General features: G+C 38.7%; 1 protein-coding gene across 1 annotated transcript in view; it reads left to right on the forward strand.

Moving 5' to 3' along the window:
* Positions 1-8,937, forward strand: part of WNT5A (Wnt family member 5A) — a 28,359-nt gene extending 19,422 nt beyond the window's left edge. Inside the window, exon 5 of the mRNA XM_089522577.1 lies at positions 3,419-8,937. Within this exon, the coding sequence (XP_089378703.1) occupies positions 3,419-3,877 (459 nt within the window). The 3' untranslated portion in view covers positions 3,878-8,937. The remainder of the gene's footprint in view (positions 1-3,418) is intronic.
* The last annotated feature ends 4,770 nt before the right edge of the window (positions 8,938-13,707 follow it).

The raw sequence follows: 13,707 nt of genomic DNA on the forward strand, positions 1-13,707 counted from the left end.
AATAATAATAATAATAATAATAATAATAAATTTTTATTTATATACCGCCCTGTGGCGAACCAATCCGGGCGGTTTACAACATTAAAATAACATACAGCATAAAAACAATATATTTCCCTCCCCCCTTAAAAAGTTATTAAACAACATATCTAATTTAAAACCACAATAACTAGTTAAAATAACAATAAATTAAACAAAATAATACCAACCAATAAACCACTGCAACTTCAGTTCTAAAGAAAAGGGGGCTTTGGAGACATTACTGAGGAGGGGGAAATCCTAAGATCCTGAGGCCGGGATATTTCAGTCTGGGAAGGCCTGCCTGAAGAGATCCATCTTGACAGCCTTTTTGAAGCTGTCCAAAGATGTTAATTGACGGATCTCAATTAATAGGTTTTCATTTCTCACCAAAAAGGGAGGAGGTACTCTGTAGTTTGTCAAAATGGCTGATGAGGGGAAAGAAACTTGGCCAGATAAGGGGCAACCACTTAAATGGCCTAAACTAGTCCCAGATGTAGTGATCTAGGCTTATATATAGTGTGTTAGAAGGGAGAGGCCTCGGCTTTAACTGCCATGGCTTAGTTCTATGGACTTCAGGGATGTGTAGTTTTGTGTGCTATTTAGCCTTTGCCATCTGACAACTTTGGTGTCACAACAAATTCTAAGGATTCTATAGGATGAAGCCATGACAGTTACAGTGCTGTCAAACTGCATTAATTCTGCAATGTAGATACAGCTTTGGAGAAATAATGGCGCGGTACAGACCGTCATAAAGTGGTGTACTCATGCTGATACTAGGGTTAGGGAGTGCGCACCATCTGCATGCTCCCTAACCCTAGTATGGAACCACGCCGGCATCATGGCAGCCTCCCATCTACACGGGGGCTGCCATGACGCCAGCACCACCACTGAGCACCCACACGTGGCACAGAGGAAGTGGCATCATTTTGTTGCGGCCCCTTTCGCCCATGGCTGTGCCTGTTGGGGTGTCCTGGGGCATGAAGCCCCAAGGACACCGCTTTTCGGGGCCACGGAGAAGCAGCATTTTGCTATTTCTCCATAGTCTTGAAAAGTGCTGGATTGGGGCCTCTGGGCTGCTGGTGAGGCTGCCTTGGCCCCAATCTGGTGAGAAAAGGGGCGGTCTGTACCGCACCAATATTACATAGAATTGAGACTGAAAGCTCTTCATAATAAGCACAGCACTTTGGGGTCTTTTGGGCTTAGGAGTTCCTGTACTTACCTGGGATTTTCTTACTCATAAGGACTTTTTGTCATTTGTTTTAACAGCTCAAGTGTGTGTGTGAATGTGGACCAGAGATGTTTCCAGATGATACTTTTATTGTGAAATTGTCCAGTCTCATTTCATTAGGTGTGGGAGGAATCCAGACGTCACTGTTTTTCTATCTCATCTTCCTTTTTTTCCTGTCCTCAAAAAGTGAGAGAGGACAAGATGTCTTTAATCAATGTCTATTGTTCTTGTTGTTCAAAAGAAAAGAAAAGAAAGCAAAGATATCTAGATAACAAATATTTCCCACCACATATATTCCATTCATTATTCCGTTCATCATTACTTTAGACACTTTTGTTCTTATCTTCCCACTCTATACATTCAAATTCCCACTTCATTCTCTTTTCCTTATTTTCCTTATACAAGACTGAATTTATCTACTTCATATGATTCTTTGCCTCTTCTTTTTATTTACATCTTTCATTGCTGTTCTACTCAATGTCTTTTTCATTGGCAACAGTAGGAGTCTGGAAGCCTCTTTGATAATAGCCACATGTGTATGCATGAAACTTCAGAACAGGGTTGATTTTCTCATTGCTGTATTAGAACATTTCATCAGTCATGAAGGTCTATGAATTTGAAACTAGTTTCAGATTGCAGCTTACTATTTTGATTGATCAGACATTCCCCCCTATTTTTGGCCATAGGTCTGGTCTGAACACTTGGTATCCTTAACTGACTGTAAGGACTCTAGCATTCCCTGCCTTGCCCTTCTATTTTTACTCCTGAGGCAGAAACTCCAATATGTCCCAATCCTCTCTTCTGCCAAAGAATTCAAGACAACTATATTAAATTTAGACTTATTTGTATCTGCCCTTTCTCCAAACAGCCTGGCTTAACCACTTTATTCATACAGATACCAACCCAACCAACCAATGAGACATACCAATAGCATACTAATGAGCCACTGTATACATGTAGTATTCTTTTTAGTGATTTATTTATAGTGGCCTTGGTTTGGCGGCAATATCATAAGAACCTTAGGAAGTTTGCAGAAATAAACGTAAGTCTGAAGTCGAAGGCTTTCATGGCCGGTATCCATAGTTTTTTGTGGGTTTTTCAGGCTATGTGGCCATGTTCTATAAGAGTTTATTCCTGATGTTTCGCCAGCATCTGTGGCTGGCATCTTCAGAGAATGCTAACCTGGAAGAGAGTGGGTATATATCACCAATTAGCAAACACTAATCCTCTTTTGCATATTCTCCTACGCTGAGGCCCTGCCATCAGCAACAGAACAATACAAAGATTAACATGGGAATCACTCCTCCTCACCCAGGGTAACACAGTATATATACACCCACTCTCTTCCAGGTCAGCATTCTCTGAAGATGCCAGCCACAGATGCTGGCGAAAAGTCAGGAATAAACTCTTCTAGAACATGGCACATAGCCCGAAAAACCCACAAAAAACTAAACACAAGTCTGTTTCAATTCAGACTTGACAGTTACACTTTTTTATTTTTTCTGGTCATTTCCAGCCAACGTTTCAATATTATTCTCATATGTAACAGGTCATTTTAGTAACTATTTTCTCTGCTGGACAGAGAGACATAACCCAAATGAACTTGTTCTGTTTTTTGGATATTTCCTCTTGGAAATATAAATATTTTAATTAATTAATTTTTTTCCATCTGAGGTTTTGTTGTTGTTTACTGGGCTCATTTAATGATCCTTCTAATATAAATAGTTATATAAGAATGATGATTAAATGAGTCCAGTAAACAACAAAAATTAAAATCAAAACCCAGATGAACAAAATTTTATTCATTCATTAAAATATTTATACCTTGCCCTACAACAAGATATTGCAGGGTGGCAAAATTCATTAGTAAGTTGACCCCTCATTGTATAAGATCACTTTTCAAAAACAAAAATAACAAAGGCACACAAAGTAACTTTTTTTCACTCATACCTCACAACATAACGTGTTGCCATATGTCAATAAGAACTTCAAAGCATAGGTGTGTGGTGCAAGAGCAACAGGGCTGAGCTCACTAGAAAGATTCTATCAATTGAATTGTTTTTCTGTTGGGAAGTTGGCCATGCTGAAGTGTGTCCACATGTGTGTGTTAGGCAGAAGTAATGTTTGCAACAATTGTGCTTAACTTCTCCCTCTTTCTGATTCCTGCAGACAGTGTATAGCTTGGCGGATGTGGCCTGTAAATGTCATGGTGTGTCTGGATCCTGCAGTTTGAAGACTTGTTGGCTACAGCTGGCTGACTTTCGCAAGGTTGGAGATGCACTGAAGGAGAAATATGACAGTGCAGCAGCTATGAAAATCAATCTCCGGGGCAAATTGGTGCAAGTGAACAGCCGCTTCAATGCACCAACAATCCATGACCTGGTGTACATTGACCCCAGCCCTGACTACTGTGTGCGCAATGAGAGCACTGGTTCCTTGGGCACGCAGGGCCGGCTGTGCAACAAGACTTCAGAAGGCATGGATGGCTGCGAACTCATGTGCTGCGGCCGGGGCTATGACCAATTCAAGACGGTGCAGACGGAGCGCTGCCACTGCAAATTCCATTGGTGCTGCTACGTGAAATGCAAGAAGTGCACAGAGATTGTGGACCAGTTTGTCTGCAAATAGGTGGAAATGGGTGGGAGGAGCTGTTCTGATCTACCAGCAGGGGGATGGGGGTGGGACTGCCCCAAGAGGATCTCCACTCTTATTTATAGAGCCCAATGGGTTGCTTTTCCTGTTTATATATATATTAAAAAATTGTGCAAAGAGAAGTGATGGGAATCCTTGCTGCATCCAGTTCAGACTGTGCATAGTTTTATATATATATATTTTCTATAATGGGGGAAAACATGAAATAATATTTATTTTACACAATTGGAAATAAGACTTTAAAACAAAAAGACAGAGTAGCCTGAAGGGGGAGGTTCACCCTATTTCCATTTAGTCTCATGAGACATAGTCAGTAGATGAGATATCCATGTGCCATGCTTTAGACCCGAACATGAACCAGGTGGACTTGGTGACATGTGTAATAAGTTGTTCTTAGCCCACATTTTCAAAAGGAAACAATCAGATACAACATTGTTCTAGATGAACCAATCAGGGCTAAGCAAACTGTGGTTCTGGGGCCACATCGTCCTGAAGGCTGTTTTTGCAACTCTCGACTCCTCCTAGACTTCTTGGATCATACTTTGTTTTCCCCAGAAAGCCTCCAAGAGTGGCAATTACCATTCCAACTGGGTGGCAGGACCTCCCTGCACTGTCCCAACAGCAAAAGCATACCTATTTTTCAGAACCAAAAGTGGTTTGGGGCCACTTCCAGGAAATATGGGGCATTTTTGGCATCCATCAGGCCCTGCCAGGATCCAATGGGCAAAAAATCGCCAATCCTGGTCTAGAAAGTTTATAATGAATCTTCCTGAATATCAGTTGCATGGCAATTTGTGAAAGCATGAGTGAAAGCACAAGATTCCCCAAAGCTGAAGCTGTGTTGCTTGGTTACATCTTAAAGGTCTATTAATCTAATGTGGCATTTTCCATTTATGCCTGAGATAACCTGAATATGCATTGTGGGGACGATACCAACAAAAACTGCCCTTTCAAGAATTTTAGAATGGGAAGGTGCAGTTTTCTCATAAGCACCACTCATACAATGCATTTACGGTGCCAGAAGAAAGAGGAAAACCTGTTAACTAATGGAGTTAGGACCAATTCTTCCTTCAAACAATTTTGCAAAGCCAGGAGGAAGAATATCTGACTGCATAGCATAGATCAAAGCAGAATTTGGAACACAGCCATTTCATAAAATATGCATATGTCATTTTATGCACATTTATAAAACATTACTGCCTTACTTTGAATATGGAAGACGTATCCATGAAACTTCCTAAAGCACATGTGCTAGTTTTGTTGTGTATGCAGTCTGCAAGATCCTTTTTTAAAAAAAGAAAAGAAAGAATTAATCTGAACCAAATGAATTATTTGTCTTTAAAGTGCTATGGGGAGTTGGATCCCTTTCAAAAGTGGAAATTGATTAACACTGGAATTTGGGAAAATGTTGATACAGTATGATGCAGTAGTCTGATATTTTAATAACTGACTACTACGATTCAAAATGGAGTATGGTGCAGTACCCACTTTATCATCCTGTGTTTCTTTTTTTCTTTGTTTTAATGCACAATGCTTTAGAAATATATCACAGCTATGCACAAACTTGCTCAGACTATATTTGAGCAGTTTACATATATACAGGGGAACTATCATCTGCTGGTTTCTGGTATCTGAAACCTTCTTTTAAAAAATACATGATTTTTTTTTTTAAATATAAAAGCCGTTTGAGTTATTGCTGGGAACAGTTCCTTTGTTTAGACTGAGCAGAGAATTATCCCTCCTCCACAAGTTTAAAAACAACATTCGCATAAATGTGTTAACATCACTTTTGGGTTTTAGTTAGGTTGGATTCTTGCCTCTTTTTGTGGGGTTTCATTACACATTTGCATTGAAGGGTAAACCAGTCACAAATTATTAAAATTGAAGGAAGCTCTTTCAGCTCAATTCAGTGAAAACATCTTCTGCATATCCTCTGCTGTTAATTATATTCTTGGGCTGTAGGTATGGAAAGCTTAATGGGAAAGTTAACAATTGCTTTTAGAATCTCTCCTCCTTTGAGGGCATTATTGCAGATAAAACAGATACAGATTACTTTCACAGACAGACTTGTTTTCACTTAAGAAGAGAATTCTCTTTTCATTGTCACAAATTCATGTTCATTGCTTCCAAGGCCTCATTCTAAATTGTTCCTGCCCAATAAATACAAGCCAATTAGAACACATGCCAGGCTTTTTCCTATTAGGATTAGCACACTCAACATTTTAAACTTCTCACAAAGCAATGAGCCATCTCATTAGTTCCATCTTGTTTATCAGCTTTTCCAATGATGAATGCTCTTAATTTATTGTGCAAGGAAATATTTACTTCCCTGGTTCCTCATGTTTGAAAACCAATGTCAACTTTGAAAATAATAAAAATAAAGCACTCGTTCATTAAATATGTCACTTTTGGTTTTTATTATATATAAAAAACCATAATCCTTTAAAAATATGCTGAATTACTTACTCTTTACATTGGACTCTTGTCTGTGAGCAGAGAAGAGTGTAATGATCCTAACTATTAAAATGCTATTTAATGTACAATATTTCACTTGTGTCCTTCAGATATTATGTAAATCTACTATGTTCTCTTTGTTCTGTACATTTAATGTACATATTTTCATCATGTGTGATTTGTATATTTCACTGGGTTTCTTTTATATAAGAAAGGCATATGCCATAATGGAAGATAGACTATAAAAATAAAATGTTGGTTATATATTGGGAGGTGGTTTTAATTTTTTTAGAAGATATATTTTTAAGAAGCAGTAAAGTAAGGCACACTCAGACTGTTTTTTACATTTAAGATCAGTATATTAAAGCTTCATTGATAGAGCAACTTACAGTGAAGGGTGGATGTTCAATGTAGGACACCGAGGCTGCTGCTAAATTTGATTAGAACTTTTATCTTTTAAGCACATTTTCCCTGATCTAGCTGGAAGTTCTGAATAGGTTCTGGCTAGATGAGAAACTAAGGTCCAAAACACACTGCAGAAATAATCCAGTTTGAGACGGCATTAACTGCCCTGGCTCAGGGCATCCTAGGAAATGTATTTTATTGTGGCATCAGAGCTCTCTAACAGAGAAGGCTAAATGTCTCACAAAATTACAGTTCCTAGAATTCCCTAGCATTGAGCCAGGGCAGTTACAGCAGTCTCAAACTGGATTATTTCTGCAGAGTGTTTTGGACCTAAGATACAAAATGGATCTTTTCCTGTGAAGTTACCCTCTCTGAGCCACCAGTCTGGAAAAAGCCAAGACTCCAGTGGAGAGCCAGTGAGATGTAGTGGTTTGAGTGTTGGACTAGGACTCTGGCAGACCAGTTTGAATCCGTGCTCAGCCATGGTAATCCAGTGGGTGACCTGGGCAAGCCGCAGCTTCTCAGCCTCAGAGGAAGGCAAACCCCTTCTGAACAAATCTTGCCAAGAAAACTCCATGATATATAGTTTTGTGTTAGAGTCACCACAAGTTGGAATTGATTTGAAGGTACATAACAGCAAGATCTCTGTTGATCACTTGTTGGAAGCAGGGAAGCTGGACTCAATTTCTTTTTCTATGATGAACAGTTGATTGTTTTAAAGTGTCTTGTCTGCGGAAGCTTCTATGTTCTGTTCATTCAGAGCTCTGTAATTTGTTGCAATTTGTTGCAAGCAGGAAAGGAAAGATTTTGAAGGATTAAAAGTGAGGAGGAAATGAGATGGATGGAAAACTTCCATTTCATAATGTGCCTGAAGTACAAGTTTTGTCATTTTGACTTCCAGGGAGATCTCTGGCTTGATCTGCTCTAGGACCCATTCGTTTGTCTTTTTGGCTCTCCATGGGATCCTCAGCACTCTTCTCCAGCACCACATCTCAAATGAATTGATTTTCTTCCTATCTTCTTTCTTAACTGTCCAGCTCTCATATCCATATATGGTAATAGGGAATACAATGGCTTGTATGATTCTAACTTTTGTGCTGAGTTGTATAAATGTTCCTCTCAAAACTACAAATCCCAGAATTCCACCAAATCTTGCAATATTAAAAAGTTTTTTACTGTTGAATTTAGACATTTTGTATTATTCAATCTTGTGGATTTGAAAGGAGCAAAATACTTTCTTCCACTAGCACTACACACCTCAGGATGACTTGCACATAAAGGAGCATCTGAACCAGATTCATATTCTGGAGGCAGAGTATATGACAAGGTTAAAAAATCTTTCCTAGGGAAAGCAGAATGAATACCTGGAAGCAAAGAGGACTTGACTGGACCAAAAAGAGAGAGGAGGGGTGGGATTTAGAGATAATAAAATATGCCAAGAGCAACTTGTTTAACTTCATATTTGATTTCATGATCTGTGCCATGTCAGCAAATCTTGCAGATTAGTTGCTTTTTAAAATAGGCTGGCCTAATGCATTGAAATCCTCTTTGGGTGCCAAGAATGTATTCTGCCACAGAAACAGAAGATCAACATGTAGTGAGCTTTAAAATAGCACTTCTGGGTAAATGCAGTTTCTGTGGTCTGATTATGGACATCTGGTTCCATTTTTCTTCACTTGCATATTGACCAGTGTTCTTTAGTTTTTTAAAAAAAATTACTGACCTTCAGTTGTGTAGGTCAGCATTTCTGGAAGACTGGAGTATGTTCAAGTTCTTCTTTCCAATAATAGGAAAATTAACAAATGTATATACAGAAAGCATCAGTATCTACAGAAGGGAGATGATTTTAGAATGCTGTCAAGGTTTTTGTTTTGTTTTGCATTCTTTACAGCTTTTTATTCTATTGGTAGTTCTATAATTCTTAAAGCATTTCTCTAGAGGTACAGTTTTGCGACACTTAATAGGGTTTTTGTTTTCAAAGTGTGTGTCTATTATTTGATATTGTCATGGAAGTCTGAAAAATAAATGGGAAACATTTTTATCTGAAATGATGTGGCACATTGCTAAAGCCTGAGCATGTGCAAGAAATGGTGAATGTTTGGGTTGTGGAAGAGTAATTACCTATCCAGAGATATTTGCATGAGGAGGGCTGTACTGTACATCTAATAAAAATGATACATGACAACTCCATTTTATCAGATTTATTGTTTCTGTCCTTTACACAATCTAGGTCATCATCTCATGAAATGAAGAGCATAGTTTCTAACAAAGCTGAAAACTTTGACGGATAAATAATAGGATGGTTTTGGAGGGAAAATTCTTACAAAAGCAAAAGACAGCATGAGGTTTTGTTTTTCTTTTTTCTTTTCCACAAACTGTTAAGGAAAATTTTGTTAGATGTTGTATAGTTTTTCTAAATTAAACTTTACTTTTAAACTTTGAAATTTTTATTATAATTTTTGTAACCTCCTGGCTTTGGTTTTCATGACATTCTTTCAAATTTTAAATAAGGAAAGAAGTGTAAGTCTATTAATTGCCATCCTCCTTTTTCTGTATTTTCTGGCAGCAATGACAAGAAAGCCCAATGTACATAGTTGATGCTTTTTTCACTGTTCTATTTTCTATGCTTTTATCAGGAATTTTATTTGACATTAGGCATTTAGATATTATTAAAATAGTTTTCATGTCAGGGCTAAACTACATGAAACATGTAAAGTGCAGTTGGTCATCCCTTTTCTTGTCTTTTTTTTTACTCCCAGGTAAATCTAGATCAGGATTGTGATCTAGATCAGGACCACTGCACACAACTATGAGAGACTAATTTTTTTTTCCATGAGGATTTTTCTTAAATCTGCATACCTCCCCCAACCCCCCACCCCTATTCCATAGCCTGACCTCTTCTCTGGAAGTTTCTTTTTCATTTACAGTCAGCCCACTTTTTGCCATTTTATATAAGGACATCATTTTACTATGCCATTTTATATAATGGGGCTTGAGCATCCATGGATTTTGGTATCTGTATGGGGTCCTGGAACCAAACACTAGTGGTTACCAAGGACCCACTGTATTTTTCTTGTGGACTTTCTGCAAAGTGTGTGTGGATTAAGGATTAATCAACTAGGACAGAGATATAAAAGCTCCCTTATTTGCATGTGTTCTGTGGTGCTGCCGGCATGGATTGGGCCACTGCAATAACTGACATACCAGATCTTTCAGTGGGCATTGTATATTTTATTTTATTTGAAATTTACTTTTCAATTGTCTTTAGGGATGATACACTTTTCAGGGTGTAGGTACTAGCCATGACTAGTTAAGAACAATAAAAAGGGCTTTTTTGGATATGTCCGCAGCAAGAGGAAGAAGAAGGAAATGGTAGGGCCACTGCGTGGAGAAGATGGCAAAATGCTAACAGGAGATAGAGAAAAGGCAGAATTACTCAACACCTTCTTTGCCTCAGTCTTCTCAGAAAAGGCAAAGGGTGCTCAACTTGAGGATAATGGAGCAGAGGACAGAATAGGGGAATTTCAGCACAGAATAAGTAAAGAGAAAGTAGAGGAACACCTTGTTAATCTAAATGAATTTAAGTCTCCGGGACCAGATGAACTCCATCCAAGGGTATTAAAAGAACTGGCAAAAGTAATATCGGAGCCATTGGCAATCATATTTGAAAACTCCTGGAGAACAGGAGAGATCCCAGCAGACTGGAGGAGGGCAAACGTTGTCCCCATCTTCAAAAAGGGGAAAAAAGAGGATCCCAACAATTATCGTCCAGTTAGTCTGACATCAGTTCTAGGAAAGATTCTGGAGCAGATCATTAAACAGAGAGTCTGTGAACATCTAGAAGGCAATGCCATAATCACAAAAAGTCAACATGGGTTTCAGAGAAACAAGTCATGCCAGACAAATCTAATCTCTTTCTTTGACAAAATTACCAGCTTGGTAGATGAAGGGAATGCTGTGGATATAGTATATCTTGATTTCAGTAAGGCCTTTGACAAGGTTTCCCATGACATTCTTGCAAACAAGCTTGTAAAATGTGGGCTAGACAAAGGAACTGTTAAATGGATCTGTAATTGGTTGACCGGCCGAACCCAAAGGGTGCTCAACAATGGCTCCTTTTCATCCTGGAGAGAAGTGACCAGTGGGGTCCCACAGGGCTCTGTCCTGGGCCCAGTGCTATTCAACATCTTTATCAATGACCTGGATGACAGAATTGGGAGCATACTTATCAAATTTGCAGATGACACCAAATTAGGGGGAATAGCTAATACCCCAGAGGACAGGATCAAGATTCAAAATGACCTGAATAGACTAGAAAGCTGGGCCAAAGCTAACAAAATGAAATTCAACACAGAGAAATGTAAGGTATTGCACTTAGGGCGGAAAAATAAAATGCACAGATATAGGATGGGTGACACCTGGCTGAATGAAACTACGTGTGAAAGGGATCTAGGAGTCCAAGTAGACCACAAGTTGAACATGAGTGAACAGTGTGATGCGGCAGCTAAAAAGGCCAATGCTATTTTAGGCTGCATCAATAGAAGTATAGTGTCTAGATCAAGAGAAGTAATAGTGCCACTGTATTCTGCTTTGGTCAGGCCCCACCTAGAATATTGTGTCCAGTTCTGGGCGCCACAATTCAAAAAGGACATTGAGAAACTGGAGCGTGTCCAAAGGAGGGCGCCAAAAATGGTGAAGGGTCTGGAAACCATGCCCTATGAGGAACGACTTAGGGAGCTGGGGATGTTTAGCCTGGAGAAAAGAAGGTTAAGAGGTGATATGATAGCCCTGTTTAAATATTTGAAAGGATGTCATATTGAGGAGGGAGCAAGCTTGTTTTCTGCTGCTCCAGAGAACAGGACCCGGAACAATGGATGCAAGCTACAGGAAAAGAGATTCCACCTGAACATTAGGAGGAACTTCCTGACAGTAAGGGCTGTTCGGCAGTGGAATGCACTTCCTCGGAAGGTGATAGAGTCTCCTTCCTTGGAGGTCTTTAAACAGAGGCTGGATGGCCATCTGTCAGGGATGCTTTGATTTGGATTTCCTGCATGGCAGGGGGTTGGACTGGATGGCCCTAGTGGTCTCTTCCAACTCTACGATTCTATGATTCTATGATTCTATGATTCTATGACTCATGTACTGTTCATGTGTACTCTTCCTGTGAAGGTCCTAATCTTGTGGGGTACATACAAACTTCCTTTCAATCATTTATCCCATTTGCTAAATTTGGATAAATGTAAGAATAGCCCTCTTCAATTCCATTAGCATTCATTGGACAAACTCGGATTCAGAATATTGTCTTGGAAAAAGAATGAACATCTGGGTGTTGCATCTATTGTTATTAACTTGTTTTGTTTTGTTTTGTTTTAAAGGAGCAGTAGTAGACATATGGTGACCCCATGAATTTTATAGTTTTTTTTAGGCAAGGAATACTTGCCTAAGAAAACCCTACAAAACTCATAAGTCAACAGGTTACTTGAAGACACACACACACACACACACACACACACACACACACAGAGAGAGAGAGAGAGAGAGAGAAAGAGAGAGAGAGAGAATGTGCTTACAAGTCTTTGGAGTGGTATAGCAAATCTTATTGGTGGTCTCCAAATATTTGAAAGGATGTGATGTTTGGTATGCTCATCCTAAAAATTCCCTGGGGAAACTCATTGTACTATGAAAGTGCCATGTGACAAAAAAGCAATTGTCTTTAAACTGTCTTTAAAAATTGTCTTAAAACCATGCCTTTATACCATTAAAGTATATAAAATGTTTGAAAAATAGATAGCTAGAAGGCCTAAAACATCTTTAAAGGGGTAGTTGGTTCAGTAAAAGACACTGTTTCATTGCTTTTAACAGCATTAAGTTGCTCATTTCCTCATTTGAAAGCTACTTTGTCAGCTTACTGGTAATGCCTTTTTGAGCATTGGTGCGGTATTCATAAAAATAAGAAAGTGGAACAATTATTACTATCATTACTATAATTTACTATCATACTATCATTTATTTATATAGCACCATCAGTGTACATAGTGCTTTACAAGTATATATGCACACACACATAGGAAGGAGAAATACAAATATAAAATTATGCAGTATAACTGTAAACCAATTTATCCAGATAGAAATAAAAAACCAATGCATTATAAATAAAACGCTTTATAAATAAAGGTTAATAATAATAATAATGCAATACAATATAAAGCAAACTGAAAAATACATATAACCAAAATATACGAGATTATAAAATGATACTAAACTAAAATTTCCAAAAGTGTTCTGAAAACACTATGTAGTTTTATGGCTTATGTCTAAGGTGGTTCATCCATGCTGTTCATGCAAGCCATGTGTTACAGTGTGTGTTAAAGAGGTGCCTTCTGGGGCAGATATCTCTTCTGGGGTAATAGGACATTGAATCCGTCCATATCCACACTTTGCCAATGAGACATAATTGCAAATTTAATTCCATAGATATTTAATAATCCATCACCATTACACAATTCCCAGTAGTCCAGCCTTCCTATCTCTTTATTCAGTCATTGGATAAGGCAAGAAGTGAGGCCTTCCAAGCTCTTTCTCTGCAGGACTAGCAGGCTTTAGGTTGTGCCAAGATCAGCTTCCACAAAGTCAGAAGGTCAAGCTATAATCAGGTTCTCCCTGCTCTCAGTGGGCTGCACATGGCCTAGGCCATACCCTGCAAATGTCCCACATTAGGTGGGACAGCCATGCTAAATTATCTTCCCTATGGCCTTTCCAACTCCTTTAAAAATGTCCTGCACTATCCAACATTCCAATAATGAAGATTGGGACACAGGTGGCCAAGCACTCACAGAATCTACTCAAATGGATGTGGCCAGGCAACAAGAGGGGAAAAACCCAAACGAGCCTATTGGAATAGTAAGACAAGACCTCTCCTCTCCTCTCCTGACTTTTGTACTATTTTT

This window comes from Sceloporus occidentalis, unplaced genomic scaffold (assembly GCF_023333645.1).
Source record: "Sceloporus occidentalis isolate IW3139 unplaced genomic scaffold, rSceOcc1.0.p SCAF_1, whole genome shotgun sequence".
Lineage (NCBI taxonomy): Eukaryota > Metazoa > Chordata > Lepidosauria > Squamata > Phrynosomatidae > Sceloporus > Sceloporus occidentalis.